Below are 19775 nucleotides of genomic sequence, written 5' to 3' on the forward strand. Positions count from 1 at the left end.
TTAGAGCCTGAAATAAAACATTTATTCCACACTCTACACATGGTGGGTAGATGACAAAATTCTCTTCGAACTTTGCGGGAGACGATTCACCTTGCTTGGAGTTGCAATCCAGCCTTGGGGAGACAGAGCCTGGGACAAAAGCTATGCTGCGTCTGAAGGTGCCGTGACGCCCGCAGCAGTCCTGGTGGGTGGAAGGGTAGGGGCCCTGGCTGGGGCGAGCGCCCGGGGGGAGAGGGAGAGGGAGGGCCCCCGCCCAGGACCGTCCCAAAGGCAACCTGCAGAGACAAAGCGAGCAGCGCGCAAAGGGAGCAGCCGCGGATTGCTCAAGCCCGGCTCAAGCCCGGCCGTGGCACAATGCTCGCTCTGGCCCCACAGCATCTGCAGGAATGCGAACGCTGTTTACCGAAAGCCTCTCTCCAAACAGAAACCCAGTGCCCCGGCACATTCTTTTGGCTTCCCTCCTCTCACTGTCCCACAGGACAATTTAATAACTGGTTTGGAGGCAAACAGTGTTAACTGATGTGCTGCTGCCCCCAGGCAGCGTGGCGTGGCCACTGCTCCACCCAACTCCAGACCACGAAAGCCTGCAGATCTGCCCGGGCCCAGAGGAGGGGCTGTGGCGCTCCGTCTCGGACGAGGTGCCCCCGGCGCCGGCGCCCCACGCGCACAGCAAGGTGGCGCGGGCTAGGCCAGCCACGGCCCCCCAGGACCCACGGACGAACGCGACCGTCAGAGCCACCAGCCCTTTGGAGGGAGACACGTGAAGCTGCCTCCAGAGCAGGTGGGCAGAGATGGAATCCCGTCTGCTCCCCTCAGCCCCCAGGATGAGCTGCCGTGCCCTGGGGCTGCGAGGCCTTCTCTCTGGGCAAGGTTCAAGCACCTGAAGGTGTGGGGACTGGGCAGGGAGCTTCTGAAATCTGCTCCTGGAGACACTGGGGGCGGCGCAGGAGCACACGGGTAGAGATCAGAAGAAACAGGTAAAAGAGTCAAAAGTGGCTGCTAGGGGGAAGGAAGGGCAGCTGCATCTTGTTGGCCTTTCGGTATTATTTTACTCTCTAAATCCGCATGTTATTTGAATGAAATTTAAAGTAATTAAAATGCTGAGAAAAAAAAAGAAACAAATAAAATTTTTTAAAGTGAGGCTGAAAAGAGAACCACGGCACCAGGCCGCAGGGGACGCGGGCCACACACAGTGCCAACGCGGACGACGCTCGGCCGCCCAACCCTTTATCCTTGTCCTCCCGCCTCCTCTCTCCCTTCCCCACAGGCCAAAGGCCCAACCATTCCCATCCCCCACCCCCACCCCCACCCCCCAGCATGGGCTGGACCAGCAAAGTCCGGCCCAGAACATCCCACCCGGGAGACTGATCCCATCTGGGGCCGCATGGGGGGAGGTCAGGGTCTAAAGGGATCTGGAACCCACAGGGTGACTCAGGAGAGACCCCACCTCTGACGGCAGCCGCACCCTGCCCGGCCTCCCGGCGTCCGAACAGCCAAGGGACAGCTCAGGTGAGGCCTCGTCCCGTCCCCCTGTGGGACACGGCCAGAGGCCCGGCCGCTAGGGGAAGGCTCCTGGGCGGGCGGAGCACATCCTGCTACCAGCTGCCAGCACGACAGCATCTCATCTCCGCAAGCGCACGTCACAGAAACGTCAGGAAGATGAGGCAGCAGCCCCGGGGCCTCTCATGCTGGCAGCTGCAGCGGCCCAGGGCAGCAAGCCAGGACACTCCCGACCAAGAGCGCTGCCCCTCCGCTCCCACTGCCTTCGGAACGGCGTGCTCAGTGGCAAGGAGGGGGCGCAGAATCTACCTCTGTACCCGGCGGCCACCAGGCCCTCACCCCAGGGCCGCCTCCGGCCCCCGGGGACGGGAGACCATAAGCGGGCCCCACAATGCTGACCGCACCACAGCCCCAGGACGTGGCAGAAGGTAAAAGCGCTGCCTCACTTAGCACCAGGCTTCCAAAACCTTGACAACCACCCATGAGCCCAGACATACACCCCTGGACATGTAACCAAGAAAGGACGAAAGGGCCCTGGAGTCCCTGCGAGAGGCCCCGGGGACCCCGGCTGGGGGGAGCCCCCTGTCCCCCTAGTGATCCCCTGGGAAACCGCACAGTCAGTACCTGCTGTTCTCAGAAGAAGTTCTTGATTAGTGGAGTCACCATCTTCACCCACAGCTTCACCTGCCGGCTCGGCTGCTCAAAGGTGGCGGAGGACACCACGCCGGACCTCAGGTAGAGCTGTTCTTGCTCCTGGGGAAGAGGAACAGACAGGAGCTAGGGGTCGGCTCCAGCACCGGGGGACGCGGCCTGCCGGCCCAGGGCTCCACGGGGGCCCCAGCGCAGGTCGCCCCTGTACACATACCTTAGAAAAGCTAAGAAACCAGTGTGTTTAAATTTTTAAGACCAAGCAAGACGTGTGTGGGACAGGCAATTTAGAGCTGTAGAAATACAGCTGGTGGAAAAAATATTTAAAAGTTCGCCCTCACTAAATGAGGTAGTGCCAATTAAAATAATGAGATTTTCTTTAAATGAGACACAGTTTTTTCTTCTCTCAAACTGGCAAAAAGTTGTTTTGTAACATCACCGCCCTCTGCTGATGAAGGCCGAGGGAACAGGCACTCTCGGACATTGCTGATGGAATGAATGGAAAGGGGGCTCGAATCATCTGTCTGTAGAGCAATTTGGCAACAAGTACCAAAAGCCTTAAAAAGCTCCACTTGCAAGAGTTTATCCCAAGAAAATAACTATGCACTAAGATTTTTGTGTACTGATATTTATCACACCAACATTTATGACAGAGAAAACCTGGAAACCCCCTAAATGTCCACCAACCCGCTAATTAAATATAATAAACCCATATGACAAATCAGCATTCACCATAAGATAATCATACTCTAGAAAAACATTTACTTAACGATACGGGAAAGTGCACAATATATTAAGTGAAAGACACTGGATATGAGTTAACATACACAATATAATCCTACTTTTCGTTAAGAAGAAAAAAACAAGTTACACCTCTCCATATGCACACAGAACAAGACAGACAAGGAGCAATCAAAACGATTTCAGTGACTCTCTCTGGATGAAAGGGTTAGCATCTTGTAACTTTTCTCGATTCTTACAATGAACGATTATTACTTTCATATTTAAAAACAAGTTAAAAAACACTGATATAAGCCTCGTCTTAAATTGTGTTTAGAATCTGTGAGAGGAGAAACTGCCTCTTTTTTAAACATTACACTCTACAAGTGCTGTGTTTCCTTAATAAGGTATCGAAGCTTTCAAAGGGCAAAAGGCAGCAGTCAGGGGATGTGATTCTGTTTCCACCACCAGGAGTGGTGACATCCCTCTCTGAACCTTCTGTCCCTTTAATCTATAAAATACTGACTTATCCCACACTATGGTGAGGATCCCCCAACGCTGGCTTTGCAAACACCCTGCCCACTGCGGGACCAGGAGCCCCAAGGGGACAGTGGATGCCGCCGCACCATCCCACTGGGCGCTGGATGCTCTCTTCTCCGGGGGCAGGAACGGAAGCCACGTCCCTGGCAAACTCCTCTGACCCAGTGAGGACAGGGGACGAAGGACACCGCGCCCTCCAGGACACTGCAGAATTTGTCCACAGCTCTTCCCGTCACGGGCTGGGGAAACCTAGTGCCCGACTTCCCATCTTCCCGCACATTTTCTGCGCTCACTCCCTTGTGAGTGGTGCTCCCAGGGCCGGGCTCCCTGGCGCTTCAGGCCTGAGCAGACTTTGCCGGCCGCCCGCTGACCACAGCTGCCTGGGCCTCATGGAGGAGCCAGCCTCGGGCTCGGGGGGCTGCTCTGCAGAAGCCTCCACAGACCCGGCTCCAGCTTTATGTTTTCCAATGAACACACAGCCAAGATTTCAATTAAATTACCAGAAACACTTAAGTTTCCTCACAGACTCCACACGGGGATGGAGAAGGAAGTCAGCTGGTCGAGGTTACAATGCTGTTCAAGGGAGTCTTTCTTAGGTCACAAGTGGTAAACCGTGTCCTCTGAACAAAACCTGGAAGCTTTCAGTTTTTATTGTACGTACTAAGTGAAGGGAGGGACTTCGGATTCGGATAAAAATATCTCCCCACTCCGGTGCCCAGTGTGACATGAACAGGGCCCTTCCCTGGGTCCCAAGGAGGACTCCAGAGGCAGCTTCTGAGAGCAGGGACCCGGGCAGCTGGGGCTTTAGGGACTTTCTGGGCTCGGGTAAGGCTGTGTGGCTGGGCAGTCCCAGTATATAAATACACAGGTGGAGTTATCCAGAAATGCATTTTTGCATTTCAAAGGCACAGAAATCAACGTGCCTCTAAAGAACGGAAGGACTGCAGTGGCATGAACTGCCACCCTCCCACCATCAAAAGCCACTGGGATTCAGGTTTGGGAAGAAAAAGAAAATATCCCAAATATGTCATTTGGGAAAGCAGCTCCTGACCACAACCGGCCTAGCTTTTCTCAAGACCCAGGATGTGGGTTCAGTCCCCTTACTCAGGAAGTGGGGGAGAGCGGCCGGCACCGGGACCCTGGGCAGAGACTCGCTCCCCCAAATCAGCCCAGACCCACAGAGACCTGGTCCTCGGCAGAGGCCACATTCACACTGACCACTCGCTACCGACTGAGGAAACCCGGCTCTCAGCAACGGAGGCGAAAGTCCAGGAGACCCCTCTGTTCCTCTCAACCCAGCCCGCTCTGAGGTCGGCCGGCCCCTACTGGAACCTCCTCGGTCATTTGCTGGAAGCCTCACCATAGCATCTGTGATCTGCTGAGCAGATCAGATTCTCCCGCTGGCCACCCAGAGCCCGACCGCTGCCACTTCCTCTCGGCCCTGGTCGTGAAGCCCTTCCCGGCACCAAGGCCCCACTCAGTCACTGACAAGATTCCCAGATCGCAGGAGGCAGATCCCGGGGAACAAGGCAGTTACCATTTCCTCGTCCGTCAACAAAGGCTCCAACAATTTCGCAACAGTAGTTCCCAAACACAAGAATAAAAGCTTAACTCAGTCTATACGCTTCTGAGGGCTGGCCTGGGGCAGTGTTATCTGCATTCCCATGACTCAGGAGGGAAGCTGGCACCTTCCCTGGAAAGGCTTTGTTGTCAAGGTCACAAATTTGTGAGCCCAAAGGATCATCTAGGTCTCACATACACAGGTGCTGTGCTTGCATTCTCGAAAGTTCATCGGCACTGCTGCAGGCGCTCAAATGCGAAGATTCACACAGAAGCGCTAACAACTTTCAGTTATTCTCGACTTTAAACAGAAAGACCATCACGAAAGGAGGCCGAGACCGCTGCCCCTTTGGGAGTCACTGCCACGTTCCTATCTCAGGGAGCAAAGGGTGCTCTCCCCTGCCCCCCCTCCCCGACCTGAGCGTGGGTCTCCAGCAGCCGGCAGCAGGGGCTCAGGGTCCCGTCCCCCGTGACTCTCCAGCCCCACCTCAGAAGAAAGGGCCGCTCTCCCGTGAGCCGTGCCGGGAAGTCTCTTCCCAGGGGAGCGGGAGGTCCTCGGTGGGCAACATAATGCGCCCACCGAGCCAGACAAAGCAAGTTCGGTTCTCTCTCAGGCTCTAGGTCCCCGCTCTCAAGAAAAATGCCTGCCTTCCCCTCTCACAACTGTAAGGAAAGAAATCCTATTACAACTAGGAGCGTGACAAAAACAACACAGAAATTCCAAGACACCTTGGAAACAGGGGCCTGCCGTGCCCAACCTCCGTCCCCTGGCACGGGCAGGAGGCGAGGCAGCCACGACCTTCCACTGTGTCCCGCCCACCACCGGCCCCCACTAACATGCCACAGGGGGTCCCTGCGCCTGGCCAGGCACACCTCTGAGCGGTCCCTCCACCATCTCCTCTGTAGGTCAATCCCAAACCAGATCATTACCAAGTGAAACAATCTGAAATAAAATAAATAGGATTCAAGGTCTCAGCACCATAGGATCGTGCATGCTGACTCAAGGGCACAGACAGAAATCTGTGAACGGGACTGCCAGAACGCTTGCAACAGCTTAGCTCCCCATGAACCATCTCTGTCTGCACGGGCCTCCAAGTTCATTCCAAGGTTTGGCTCTTTCTTCCGGGTTCTCTGTCTCCACGTGCAGAGACTCTGGCTCCCTGCGTGCCCCTTCTGCCTGGGTGGCAGCCCTGCCTCCTACCTCTCCCTCCCCAGACTCTGAAGCACCGCCTGGGGAGGGTCTTCATCAGAAATGACCGAGGCCGCCTGAAGCTCTTCCCTAGCGGACCCAGGTCCTGTGTAACCCTGGCCCCTTACCCCCTCTCACAGTCGGTCCACAGTCTCGGAAGAGGCTGGGAACCAGCGCTGTATTCACATGCCGGTGAGAACAGCGTTCTCCTCCCGTGCAGGGAAAGAAGATGTCCTCCAGGATGTAAGGTGGGGGGAGGGCCCTGCAGGGCAAGAGCGAGCTCCGGGCTGGAGGCACAGGGGCCCGGGCTTCGAAGGACAGCCCCGCGGCAGGTGTCCCTCAGGACCGGCCACCAGGACACGCGAGAGGATGCCGGTTCTTTCTGACACTGCACAGCCCCCGGCAGGAGACGACGGCAGAGGCAGCCCTCAGGGACCTGGCACCCAGCTATGCCCCCCCCACCCCCCGGGAGGTCCCACCTGCCCCAACCAACCTGGTGAAGCTGCTGCTGCAGGGCCCGGCTCTCCGTCACAATGGCGATCTGGGCCTCCAGGTCCCGGTGAACTGACCTGTACCCAAAATTAGGAGAGCCAATCAGCGTGAGACAGGGCAGGCTGCTCCCTGCCAGGTACAGCCAGAGGCCTGCAGGGAAAAGGAAACGTGCAGACAGGAAGTGAGCACAGCAGCCGCCACAGCCTCTCCAGTCGCGCTCCAACCTAAGAGGAAAGCAGCCCCCCACGGGGTTTGCGTGAACAAAACACCGAGGGGACGGGCTCAGCTGGGGCCACGTCTGCCCAGCCCGGGGTGCTGCCAGGAGGCGCAGGGACCACAGCGTCTGCGGGGCAGCCCAGCACTGGGGACGCTCACTGGGACGGCTCCCCTTTCTGCCGCATGGCGCGCTGTGGCCTCTTTTCCCGACAGGGCGAGAAGTGGGTTCTTAAAAGGACGCTGGTGATGCCCGTGCTCAGGCTCTGTTCTCACCCCCACCCACCCCGCGATGCTACCAGAGCCCCTCCCAGAGAGCGCAGGACCTCTAATCCCCGCTCTCCGAACTGCCTCAGCCGCGTCCTGGCCACCATCCAGCCTCCCCTGTCCTTCCGCAGGCCCGGAGGGAAAGCAGCCCAGCAGAGCTCAGGGCACACCTGCCAGCTGACCCGTGGGCTCGGGAACAGAGATGCTTTCACCTAAGCCAGCAGACATGGGGCGGTTATGGGCTCGACGAAGGACTGGGTTTCAGAGCAAGCTACTTGGCAAAGCAGGCCGTAAGCAGCCTGTGGGGTGGAGGGCATCTGTCCTTCTTCCTAGAACTGGCAATGAGGACGCCCCCACCACAACCCTTGCAAGAGCAGAGGGCAGAGAAGCAAGGGGACTTGTCCAGCTCCCATTTCCTCCCAGAGGAGCGCTCCGTGGGCCCCTGAGTCACAGCTCTCAATGTCTGGGCTCCTACGGGATTTTGTCCCACATCTCTTAAGGTGGAGCCTGGGTCTGACAGAGCTATTAAGGGTCCCTGCAAGGGGAGGAGCAGCCCAGCACGGGCCCTTTAAGAGGGTTCTGGGGTGGGGGACAGCCGATAGAGCCCCGGCCTGAAAACAGAGCTCAGGTTACTCCACACTGCGTCTACCTGCTGCATCTACCTGCTGCATCCACCTGAAGAAGAGCTGGGCCCTGCCTCCCCAGGGCCACTCGACTCTCCCTCGCTCAGACTGCTGACTGCGAAGCCCACCGGGGCGCCAGAAATGAGCCTGCTGGAGGCTCAGGGCTTTAGGCCAGAGAGACGAGAGGTCACGAGAGGCCAGCGCACGAGAGAACCTGGGAGGCCCTGTCCGTTTCAGTCCCACCCCAGAGAACACTGCTTTCCCCTTTTTTGCTAGAAAATGAGCCAGTTCATACCACAGACAGAGGAAAAAGCAGGGCTCGGTGCGAGCAGCCACGCGGTAGTGGCTCCTGCCTTGCCCGCCACCCTCCCCCAGCCCTGGGAACTCGCCATCTCCGACAACACCACGGCGACATCTCTGTAACGAACGTGGTGGATTCTCTCAGAATCCTACATGTCACCTGAAGCACGGCGGGCAGGTCCTCTGCTTTGCACCCCATTCCATCCCCTCCGAGTTCCAGGCCCCATCAGGACTACTTCTCCTAAAAAGACTATTCCCCAAACCTAACCTCTCAAGGACATCTGCTGCCCAGACTTCCTTCCTCCTACGGCGAGCCCAGGCTTGCGGCTGGCCTCCATCTTTCCCTCCACGCTGCACCAAGAACGCCCAGGCCAGGACACCCAGTGTGGCCACGTCAGTCCCAGGCTCCTCTGCAGGCCACCCTGCACAGGGCCGGCCTCCTCACGCCCTCCCACCACCACGGGTCTCTCCCCTGCCAACGTGACCCTTTCAAAGGGCACACAGGCACGCAGGAGCAAGGCAAGCAAACCAACATGTCACACACACCAAGCTCCTAAAATAGAAGGCCATTTCCTAACTCTCACTCAGAACAGGAGCATTTCCAAGAACGTCTTGGGTAAGAGATGACGACGGCTCTCTGCTGCCTGTTCCTGTAATACGCCTGCCACCCCCCCAACACACATACACACACGGGCCACATCAAAGCCACTTGCTTGCCCGTGTGCATCGCTCGATCGACTGTAGCCCGCTCCGCTGGGCCGCTGCATGTAAGCAACCGTGTGGCTCACCTCAGCACGCGGCCAGACCGCGCGGGTGGGCAGGCTGGCCCTGGCACTCTGCTCCAGATGCCCAGGGAGGTCCGAGCCTCCTCCTCTGCAGCAAAGGCCCTCCATCTGCACTAGACTCAGCCGCCCCGCCCCAGCCCTCCATAAGCCCAGGGCTGGGCGGGACAAGGCGAGATCTCCACCTGTCGTTACTGTTCCAACTCCTCTTTTTTTCAATGTATTTTTTTTTAATTTTTATTTATTTATTTATTTATTCATTCATTCATTTAAGGCTGTGTTGGGTCTTCGTTTCTGTGCGAGGGCTTTCTCTAGTTGCGGCAAGTGGGGGCCACTCTTCATCGCGGTGCGCGGGCCTCTCACTGTAGCGGCCTCTCTTGTTGCGGAGCACAGGCTCCAGACGCACAGGCTCAGCAATTGTGGCTCACGGGCCTAGTTGCTCCGCGGCATGTGGGATCTTCCCAGACCAGGGCTCGAACCCGTGTCCCCTGCATTGGCAGGCAGATTCTCAACCACTGCGCCACCAGGGAAGCCCTCAATGTATTTTATTTTATTATTTCATATATTTTTTTTGGCTGCACCACGCGGCTTGCAGGATCTTAGTTCCCCAACCAGGGATCAAACCCGTGCCCCCTGCACTGGAAGCTCGGAGTCCTAACCACTGGACCCCCAGGGAGTTCCCTGTTCCAACTCTTCTGATGCCAAGACTGGCCCCTGAAAGACACTGGGTCTGCTTGGTGCTACCTGCCCAGCTGGCTGGCCCAAGCCCACTCAGAGAGGGGACAGGTGAGAGCCAGGACTAGGGAGGCCCAACACCCACATGGGTGACGTGGGATTAGGCTGGTGTAAATCACTTGCCACCATGACCCTGTGTCCCTCCAAGGCTCCCAGACCACAGGGTCTGGCAGGGAAGGTGGGAAGGGCCTGGTCTTACACATACTTATTTGTAAAATCTGCCTAAACGCAGACCGCTCCCTCTCAAGGCAACCTACGGGTCAGCCATCAGAGGCAGGCAGCCCATCTCAGCTCGGCCCGCAGCTCCCCAGTATGGACCACTGCTTCTCAACCTGTTTTCATTCCTGATCCCTGAAGGAGCTTTTTAGCCCTGCTGAACACTTTTTCAGCACCCTCCCCAAGAACCAGCCTCTGCTCCGTGGGGTACCATCAACCCTGTTGGTTATGTATGACATACACCTATTTCTTCTCTTTTCTCTCTTCCCTGCCACCTCTGCCTCCCTCAGCTTCTTTCCTCTCTGGCCCAGGGTGGACTTCAGGTGAGTGCTTGGATTAAAGAGACAGCGCTTTTTTAACCTACTGACTACTTTGGTGAGGCCTGCAATCACCCAACCAACTTTCCCTGTAGTCTCATTTCCACGGTCTTTCTCCATCAAAAAGAAAATAAAGACCATAAATGGCGAGACGGCCACCCTTTGGCGTGCCGTGATGGGGTGGGGGTTAGCGCAGCGTGGGAAGCCAGAGGGGGATGCCACGTGGAGCCACCAGCAGCTCCACAGGATGCCCACAACCTCAGAGAGCCCGGGACAGGGGGGCCGCTATGGACAAGAGTCCTTCTAGATTGAAGATCACCAAGTCAGGAGTTTTTAGCTATTGGTCTCTGCCCTGAAGACAACTGGGAAATTCTCACTCGGGGAGGCCCTCCCAAGAGGCCCCTTTTGAGCTCCTGAGCCGTCAGAACCTCCGGCCAGACACACACTGCCACTCAGGATGTCAGGGCAAATACACACAAAGGGTGAGACTGCCGGGCAGGGACTCACTGTCGGGAAACACAGCACTTCCCAGCCTGGCCATAAACCTGTTATCAAGCCCCAAGTCCTCATTCCAGGGCCCGACCTTTGGGCCCAACACCTCCAGCATTCCAGGAACCGGTGGATCAGGGAGAGACTCTGCAGCAGCAAGGACAGCACAGGATGAGAGAGGGTGCCTTTGGTGAGGGGGGAGGGGGGGCACTGAACTTCAGCACCGGGGACAGCGGGTCTCACCACAAAGGGAGCGTGCCGTGGGTACAGAGATGACTGGACTTGCAGGCCAACAACTTCCGCTGCCTCCCAGCTCTGCAATGAGACATCCTGCCCCATGCCCTGGCCTCCTCTTTAGGGAGAGAGACACCTGCTTCCGCTCTGCTCACGCCGACGGTCCTTCACAGTCCCAGCATCATGCCCCCAGATAGCCCCAGGCTGCCCACAGCCCTGGCTCACCCTGGCCTCCAAGCCCCTTCCAACCTCAGTGCCCATCCTCCACTCTGCCCACCCTGGCCCAGGGGGTGTCCTTCAAGCCTAGTGTAGTCTCGGGGCTCCACGCTTCTGTTCCCTCTGCCCGGACCTCTCCTGCCCAGGGGTCTCTGCTCAGTGTCACCTCCTCAGAGAGGCCCCATCTAACAGACCCCCATCAACCTGGAGCCCCCTCCTGCTCTGGTCTTCTTCAAAGCCCTTTCCACGACCTGACACTGTATTTGGACAGATTCATCCACTTATTATCTGCTTCCCAGTAACCTACACCTTATGAGGACAGGGAGTTAGTCTAGTCCCCAGTGATTTATCCCCAATGCCCTGAATGCTGCCTGGCACACAGCAGGCCCTCAATAAATACTTGTTTGAACAAAATAAATAAAATGAGGATAAAAACACCTCTTCCAACAAATGATTAAGTATAAAAAGGCCTTGAGGTTCTACAGCAGGAACACATGAACATTTCAGGTTGGAGACCTTCTTTGAGGATCTCTCCACGAAAAATTCAAAATTATGCACCCCTCCCTCTCCTCCCCCCCCACAATATTCTGCAATAAATTTCAGAGGGTTCTCAGATCCCTGTAAAAACAAGAAGGGACAGAAGACATCACAGTCCGACCCTCAGATGAATAAATAAGCATCACCTATTCTGAGGCCAGAACAGAACCAAAACACTCCAAGAGGCCCGGAGGCTGATGCCTGCTCGGTCCAAGGTGAGCGGCACTGCCCCAGGCACACCCCCATCCCCAGGTGAGAACTGCCTCACGTGTGCCCCACAAACAGGGTGGAGCTGCCCTGGTTCTCACTACAAGTTCACCTCTGGGCCCCATGCCAAAGTGGCCTATCGGGAAGGCAGTAAAAATAGTGACAATTCTCACAATCATTAACAGATTCCTCTGTCAGCAGGAGCCAGAAATCTCTTAATCCAATGGCCCTGCCCCGCCCTCGCCACACACATCGTGCTGTTAATGCTGGAATATTGCATCCAGATGAAATCAAAGTCAACATCTTAACAGCAGGCAGAGCCCACGTCCCCCAGCACGGATGTGGCCCTCGCTCTCACAGCAAGAAATCCCATGATGGTGCACACGCCACCTCTCAGCCCCTCCTCTCCATGGAGCGGAAAGCTAAGGAGATGCGAGAACTAGGCTTGACACACTTCATACTCACTCAGACTCCCCTGAAGTCGCTGCCTCTCCAAGACCTAAAGAGGTTAGTTCATTGGCACAAGGTAGACATAGCACGCACAACCGCTGACAAAGCCATCCTGCTGCTGGTCCCCTGTACCCTACTCTCAACCAGGACCAAGTTTAAAAGGGGAACCCCTGGAAGCAACTGAGATGTTGTTCAGTAGGCGAGAGGATAAACCGTGGTCCATCCATACAATGGAATACATTCAGCGCTAAAAAGAAATGACCTATCAAGCCATGAATAGACATGGAAGAAACTTCAATGCATGGTAAGTGAAAGAAGCCTGTCTGAAAAGGCTTCAGGCTGTATGATTCCAACTATATAATATTCCGGAAATGGCAAAACTATGGAGACAATAAAAAAAAAATCTACGGTTGCCCAGGGCGGAGGCTGGGGGTAGGGGGGAGATAGGCAGAGCACAAGAACACAGAGGGGGTGCTCCCCTGGTGGCGCAGTGGTTAAGAACCCTCCCACCAATGCAGGGGACACGGGTTCCAGCCCTGGTCCAGGAAGATCCCACATGCTGCACAGCAACTAAGCCCGTGCGCCACAACTACTGAGCCTGCGCTCTAGAGCCTGCGTGCCACAACTACTGAGCCCGTGTGCCACAACTACTGAAGCCCACGCGCCTAGAGCCTGTGCTCCGCAATGAGAGAAGCCACCACAACGAGAAGCCCGCACGCAGCAACGAAGAGCAGCCCCCGCTCACCGCAACTAGAGAAAGCCCGTGCGCAGCAACAAAGACCCAACACAGCCAAAAATAAACAAGTAAAATAAATTTATTAAAACAAACAAACAAACAAACAAAAAAAGAGCACAGAGGGATTTTAGGATAGCGAAACTACTCTGTACATTTGTCCAAACCCACAGAACGTACACCACCAAGATGAACGCTGATGTAAACTGTGGACTTGGGGTGACAATCACGCGTCTCCGTGGGTTCATCAATTATAATAAATGTAGTGGGGGGCCTGTGCACGTGTTGGGGGGCAGGGAGAACACGGGAACTCTCTGTACCTTCCTCTCAGTTTTGCTGTGCACCTAACACTGCTCTAAAAAACCTAAGTCTTTACACTCCAGCTGAGCTGGTGGTGCTCCCCGTTAGGTTGGAATGCTCCCCCGCTCCCAGAACGCTGTCCCACCTCACCCACCAGGTGAGGAACGAAGGCCAGGCAACAGGAAGCTGACAAACCATCAATCAGAAGAGCTGCCAACTGACAGATGTTGAAGGTGGACCCCTACCCTCCCACACCCCCAAAGCCCTCCTGAGGCCAAGCAGATGCTGGTAAGACTTCCAGGTTCAGTGTCGCCCTTCACTGACCCACGGGGAGATCAGCAACAAAACTATAGGTGAGGAGGATGCCCTCCTCGCCACGGGTCCCAGCCCTCCGACGCCACGCACGGCGTCCCCGCCCACCACCCCCGGGACTCCGCTCCTCGCCCATGAACCGCACGGTCATTTCACAGAAACTCGAACGCGTGCATGTCGCCATTCCCTCCTGAGTACAATCCAAAGCCATCGGCCCGGTTGACACGGAAGTTGAACCTGGTCCCTCCACTTGTGCCAAAGGTAAATCTGGGCTGAGAACCAGGCTTCGAGACTCCCATCCTGGTAACCTCTCCACCACATCGTGCTTACCCACGGTCTCCTTGGCATATCACATACGCGCCCTTTGCAAAACTCCAAATAAAAACTAACCAGACGGACCACATTGCCAAAGCGGTCGCTAGTACATGCCTTTTAAAGACTGGAAGGTCCCTCTGGTTCTTTGAAGCAGCTCAACTTATTACAATGGGATATATATTCAAGTCTGCTAGGAAATCAACAGAGCAGCCGGTGAGGCGGCCTCCACTCAGGCCACTGGGCAGAACCAGCGCTGCTCCAGCCGAGCACGCACCCCTGCTCCACGCTCCTGGCGACACTCGGTGAGCAGAAAACAACAAAGAGTACACCCCAGGCCTCGGGACCTCCCGTCACCAGACTGCACTGCTATCCACTAGCACCCGTGGACCGGCGTGGCCGCTGCCCACAAGAAGGCTGTTTCTCCCCACCTCGCCTGCCGGCGTCCACAGGCCTGGACCGAGCGGAGCTTTCCTGCATCGCCTTGCACGTGGCCACCAGCAGGTTCAACACACAGTCAGGGCCCAGAGCCTCGGGCTGCCTGACTCCCAGAGGCGTGCGGCGCTGACAGTGCTCTCGGAGGGCAAGGATCTGGAAGCAAGAACACGGTATCCCCGTTCCCTCTCGTCACCCAAGGGCTTCTGGGAGCAGGAGGAGCCGAGATCAGCCCCGGCCTGCCCTGCGGGAGCCTGGGGAAGGGAACTGCAGTACAGGCTACTCAGCCGTGGGGAAGAACTTTCCGGGGCCCAAACGCAGACACACCGCTTGCACCCAGCATGGCCCCTGCACAGGGCAGGCAATCGGTAGATGGTCCACCACTCCACAGCCCAAACCCAGCGCCACCTGTGCTGCCTGCTCCTTGTCCTAGGTTGCTTTGGGGGAAGTGACCGTCAAAAGGTGAGCCAGAAAGGGGGGCTGACTTAAGACCCCCCCACTATCGAGCACAGCCACTAAGCAGGGAGGGGCCTGGCCTCTCATTTCAGCACTGAGTGATCTGACCTTTGGCTCCTGCCGTTAGGGTGAGGCGTCTCCTGCACAGAAGCCCCTCTCCACGTGCCCCGTCGTGCTCTCCCCCTCCCCCTCTACTGCACACACCCTGGGATTCCTGGCCTTCCCCACTAAGCCCGCTGCCAGGTTGCAGGGCTCCACCCGCAGCAGGGCGGGCATGCGGCAGGAGGGAGCGGCTGGAGCATGCCAGTCCGGGAAAAGGCGAGACACACTGGAAAAGCCGGTTGGGTGTTTCTGTTTCAACGGTAACTGGGGAGTCACTGCACATTTATCAGCGCAGCTTCACGGAAATAACCCACAGCACACTCAGAACTGATGAACCAGGCTGCACTGGGGGCCCCAAAGTGACAAGGGACCCCCCGCACCGACCCAGCCACAGGGCAGACAAGGAGCCGGGCACACAGGTCCCCTCAGAGCTCAAAGCTCCTCCCACTACCCAGCTCTCTGTCTCCACTACCCCACCCCAGGCACCACTGTTATTCTCAGAAGTAACACAGCCAATCCTAAAATGCCTTCCACACCCCCGTGGGCTGGCCTGCCTGCCAGGAGACACCTAACCACCGGCCGGGCTTAGCCCATGACACATCCAGGATCGGTACAATGGCAGAGCTCACTTCCCACACCAGGCAATGTCACCTGCCCGAGCAGGCACGCAGGCCTCACAGTCGCAAGTGGAAACCACCCAATCCCAGAGGGCTGGACCCACGAGGCCTAGGGTGGCCTGGGGGGATTTCCTAGCATACCCCCAGATGGAAACCAATGGTTTAAGGAAACAAGAGTCCAACCTGAGGGTTCAAAGTGACCTCAAGTCTAAACAACATAGATGAGTGGCCATGACAACACCATCCCCCTCCCACCTCGCTCAGGCTCTCCGGAAGCCCCCAGGACCAGCGCAGGAGCAAAATGGGTCTCTGAACCACCAGCAAGAAGTCAGGAAAGCCAGGCACTTCAGTCGGGGCTTGGGGTCCCCACGCTGTCTACTATTCCTTTAGACACAGGACTAACCGAGTTGGCCATGGGGTCTCCCGGAGCACAGAAAGGAGCGGTCACACCCGAGCGGCAGGTGCCCTCAGCATGGAGGAGCAGCCGGTGGTCCCACTGCTAAGCACAGGGTTCTAAACCCGTCTGTTCACATCGTGGCTATCCCCTGGGATTGTGCCACATGTGGGCTGCTCCACGGATGCACACAACTGCGCAAGAGAGACCATTACAATATGCAATTCACACTCTGACCGACCCTGGGGCAGTCCTGTACCTGTCAACATTCTAAGTAGATAGCCTCAGTTTTCTCAGCTATAAAAAAAAAAAAACACGAAGGTTTGGCACATAGGGGAAAAAACAGGACTGGTGAGGAAGGGACTGAAAAAGTGGGCTGTTTGATGCCGAACAAATGATCCCTAACGAATCCTCTCTGTCCCCAAGAAGGGCAGGGCCAATGCAGGAGAACTCGGATGATCACAGAAAGACTAAAGCACATGCCTCTTCATCTATTTGAGGGGAGAGGTTACGTGTACGTTTTTTAAAACAGCCCCCCAAACGATCTGAGTCTGTAAGCTCTGGGAGAGACCTTGCATAGCTGAAGGGCACATAAATGCGATGACTGTGATGCACCCGCAGGGCTGTCATGAAGACAGACGGGGGAGGGGCAGGGCTCTACCAGGCAGGCACCGGCACCACGGGCGCTAACAAGTGGGCCAGCTCGCCCACCCCCGGCTGTCCCGCATGGGGGCCGTCCTCTGGCCAGCCGGCTGCCACGTACCTTTGGCATGAAATGTCCAGCCCCTCCGCCAGTACTCCTGCAGCTGGACCCGCTCCTGCTGCCCCAGGCTGCACACCTCACTGTAGAACTGCCGCTCAATGTGCACGTAGGCGGCCGGGATGGCACCTGCCACCCCCTTGGCCCCGAAGAAGCCGTTCACCTCCGGCGAGGCCAGCAGGATCTGGTACTCGGCTCGCGTGCCCAAGACCAGGTCCATGTAGGCCTGGGTCAGGTTGAAGTAGCCGGTGGTGAGGTAGACCTTAGCGCCTCGTTCGGCCTCTGTCAGCAGGGTCTCCGTGACAATCTCATCGATCTGAATCTCAAAGGGCTTCATCTGGATCAATGGGTAAATCCAGGTGTCTGGGGCTGGCCTCCGGTCTCCAGCGGCTGCTGCATCTTCCTGGGTTAAGAGGGAGTTGCTGTGGAAGGTCTGGGCGTGCAGCATCTGCTGGCGGGTCCTGGCTGAGTTGATCACATCCATAACCCTCTTATTGGCTGCCTTGCAATACGCAGCCCGGTCACCTAGAGGGAGACATGGCAAAGGGGAGTCAGGAGCAGAGAATGGAGGCTCTGGACTCCCATTCAGCACGGAAGACACACCACATGGCACGTGACAGGCAAGCACAGATGCCACAACTGATCCTTCACCAAACACGTCTCGATTGAGCACAAGACGCCGGGCCCATGGGAGGCTCCTCTGTGGACAGAAATGCCCGAAAAAGGGTCTTGCCACAAGAAGCCTGCACTCAGTGGGAAATGAAAAGGCGTCTACCAATCCACTTACAAAGAGTTCAGAAACAGACAAGACTAGTTGAGGGTGACGGTAGTCAGGATAGTGGGCACACTGGGAGGGTCATGCCCGGCTAGGAACCCGAGGGGGCTTCTGGGAGCCAACCCACTATGAACACGTACATAAGCTGCACACCCGTGACTGGTGTGCATGTTACACGTCAGAAAGAACATGTGTCCGACAGAGACACGTTTAAGTATGACCAGAGAGCAGGAGAGCAAGCCACAAAGGGTCAGAGGTGAACAGGCAGGCTCTGGGCCTTGTTTTCACACGGACACCAGTGACGAGTGGCTGCAGGGACACAATGAAGGGAAAAGAAGTGAGTCTAAATGCTATCACTAGATGATAAGAGAGTTAATGAGCTAAGCATCCAACTCAAGAAGTTAGGAGGAAAAACAACAGGAAAAGCCAAAACTACAGTACAAGGAAGGACATTATATAAAGCAGAAATTAACAGAATGAAAACAACAATATAAAATATAAAAATAGGGAACTTCAACATCATCAAAAGTTGATTCTCTGAAAAAACTGACAGAATAGCAAGCCTTGGGCAGGGCCGATCAACAAGAGAGAGACGGGCAGCACGACTGTCCTGGTCACTGCTCACGTGCTCTGGGCTGGGAACAGGCACACATGTCCGAGTGCCTTCCAGGGCCGGGCAGCAGCCCAGAGAAGGAATGTTGCTTGCGGGGACCCCCCCTTGCCGACGGCGGCCACCAGGGGGGCCGCTCACTCTCTGCTTCTCTTGAGCTGCCCTGGTCCCGAACACGGCTGTGCCCAGCCCCCCACGCCCTCTGAGCGTGCTCTCAATTCTTCCCCGAATGGGGGCCCTTTTTTCTGCATATTCATGCCAGGCCTGTTAAGTTAGATCAGGGGTCAGCCAGTGTTTCCTGTACGGGCCAGACAGTAAATATTTCAGGCTTTGTGAGCCAGAGGGTAAAATTGAGAACACTACGTAGGTACTCATATAATGAAAGAGAAAACAGACTTCCATAAATTTTTATTGTTGAAATTTAAAACATAATAGTAATTATTATACTACTCTATAGCACATAGGCGTAGTGGCAGCAGGCAGGGCAGGCACACAGATCGCGGGCTGGCCCCACAGTGCACGGATCCCCAGGCCCCTGGGACAGGGTTCCCACCAGACATCCCCACTCAGATGCTGCCTTTCTGGCTCTTCTCCTCACATGGGCTAGGTTTAACCCGTTCCCCACATTGCTGACACGGTCGCAAATTCAGCAGCAGGCCTCCTTAAAGGCCACCAGGAAGCCACGGCCACAAGAATCACAGGAATGCAAATAGCCCGGGAATGCTAGCTGCCAGGGTTTGCCTGTTTCCAGTGAGCAGGGCCGAGGACTCTCCCATTTCACGTTCCAGGCAGGAGGCCGCAGACCTCAATGGAGCCAGGAGCCACAGACCCTCTGCGCTCCAGAGTCACGGGAGGTGGCCCTGAGGGGGGTGGCCATTTAGCAGGCCGCTTCCTGTAAGTGCAGGGCAGGCTCCCGGCTCACTCCCGTGGGCACCCAGACCCGAAGCCCACAGTCCCACCTTCCCCGGCGGCTCCCTCACCCGCAGAGCATGACCGATAGCCAGTGAGTCACATCTGTCTGGCTCCAAAGACAAAAGCAGAACAAGGCTCTACCACCCAAGTCTCCTAAACCCGTGGCAAGGCCACCAAAGGCGTGCCCTCCTCACCCTCACCACCCCCAGGCTCGGGAGGGCGAGGTGCCCAGGACCCTACCTTTGTAAGGATGCACCATCCCCTCCACCACCTGCACCGTGTCGTCCCCCCGCAACTGCAGGGACACGTCCCCCACCGCGTCCACCAGCTCCGTGAAGAAGTCTGCAATCTCAGGACAGTCCTGCAAGAACACGTAGCGGTCCTGCCGGTTGGTGAAGTAGGAGTCACTCAGGTTTGCGCTACGGGGAGGAAAGCGGCAGGTGAGGACTCAGGCGATAGGGTGCGACAGCAAGTCCTGGGGACCCCGGTCTCAGGGTCACCAGCAGGAGCAGGGGAGCAACCAACTCGGATCAGGACGCACCAGCAGCAGCAGGCAATTAACAAACAGCTACTGAGGGGATTCCCTGGTGGCGCAGTGGGTAAGAATCCTCCTGCCAATGCAGGGGACACGGATTCGAGCCCTGGCCCGGGAAGATCCCACATGCTGCGGAGCAACTAAGCCCGTGCGCCACAACTACTGAGCCTGCGCTCTAGAGCCCGCGAGCCACAACTACTGAGCCTGGGTGCCACAACTACTGAAGCCCGAGCACCTAGAGCCCATGCTCCGCAATAAGAGAAGCCACCGCAATGAAAAGCCAGCTC

The 19775-nt window shown here is 56.7% G+C and overlaps 1 protein-coding gene across 6 annotated transcripts in view; it reads right to left on the reverse strand.

The window, feature by feature from the left end:
* PGS1 (phosphatidylglycerophosphate synthase 1) overlaps positions 1 to 19775 on the reverse strand; it is a 65060-nt gene that overhangs the window by 29342 nt on the left and 15943 nt on the right. For 4 of the 6 annotated variants that reach the window (XM_057535591.1, XM_057535592.1, XM_057535589.1 and 1 more), the window contains 4 exons: positions 19194 to 19372; positions 16660 to 17181; positions 6651 to 6799; positions 2125 to 2253 (listed from right to left, as the gene is read on the reverse strand). In XM_057535591.1, the coding sequence (XP_057391574.1) occupies positions 2134 to 2253; positions 6651 to 6799; positions 16660 to 17181; positions 19194 to 19372 (970 nt within the window). In that variant the 3' untranslated portion in view covers positions 2125 to 2133. Of the gene's footprint in view, positions 1 to 2124; positions 2254 to 6650; positions 6800 to 16659; positions 17182 to 19193; positions 19373 to 19775 lie in introns of those variants that run through there. The other 2 variants (XM_057535593.1, XR_009006265.1) reach the window with 2 other exon arrangements.

Source organism: Balaenoptera acutorostrata, chromosome 20 (genome assembly GCF_949987535.1).
Source record: "Balaenoptera acutorostrata chromosome 20, mBalAcu1.1, whole genome shotgun sequence".
Taxonomy (NCBI): Eukaryota; Metazoa; Chordata; class Mammalia; order Artiodactyla; family Balaenopteridae; genus Balaenoptera; species Balaenoptera acutorostrata.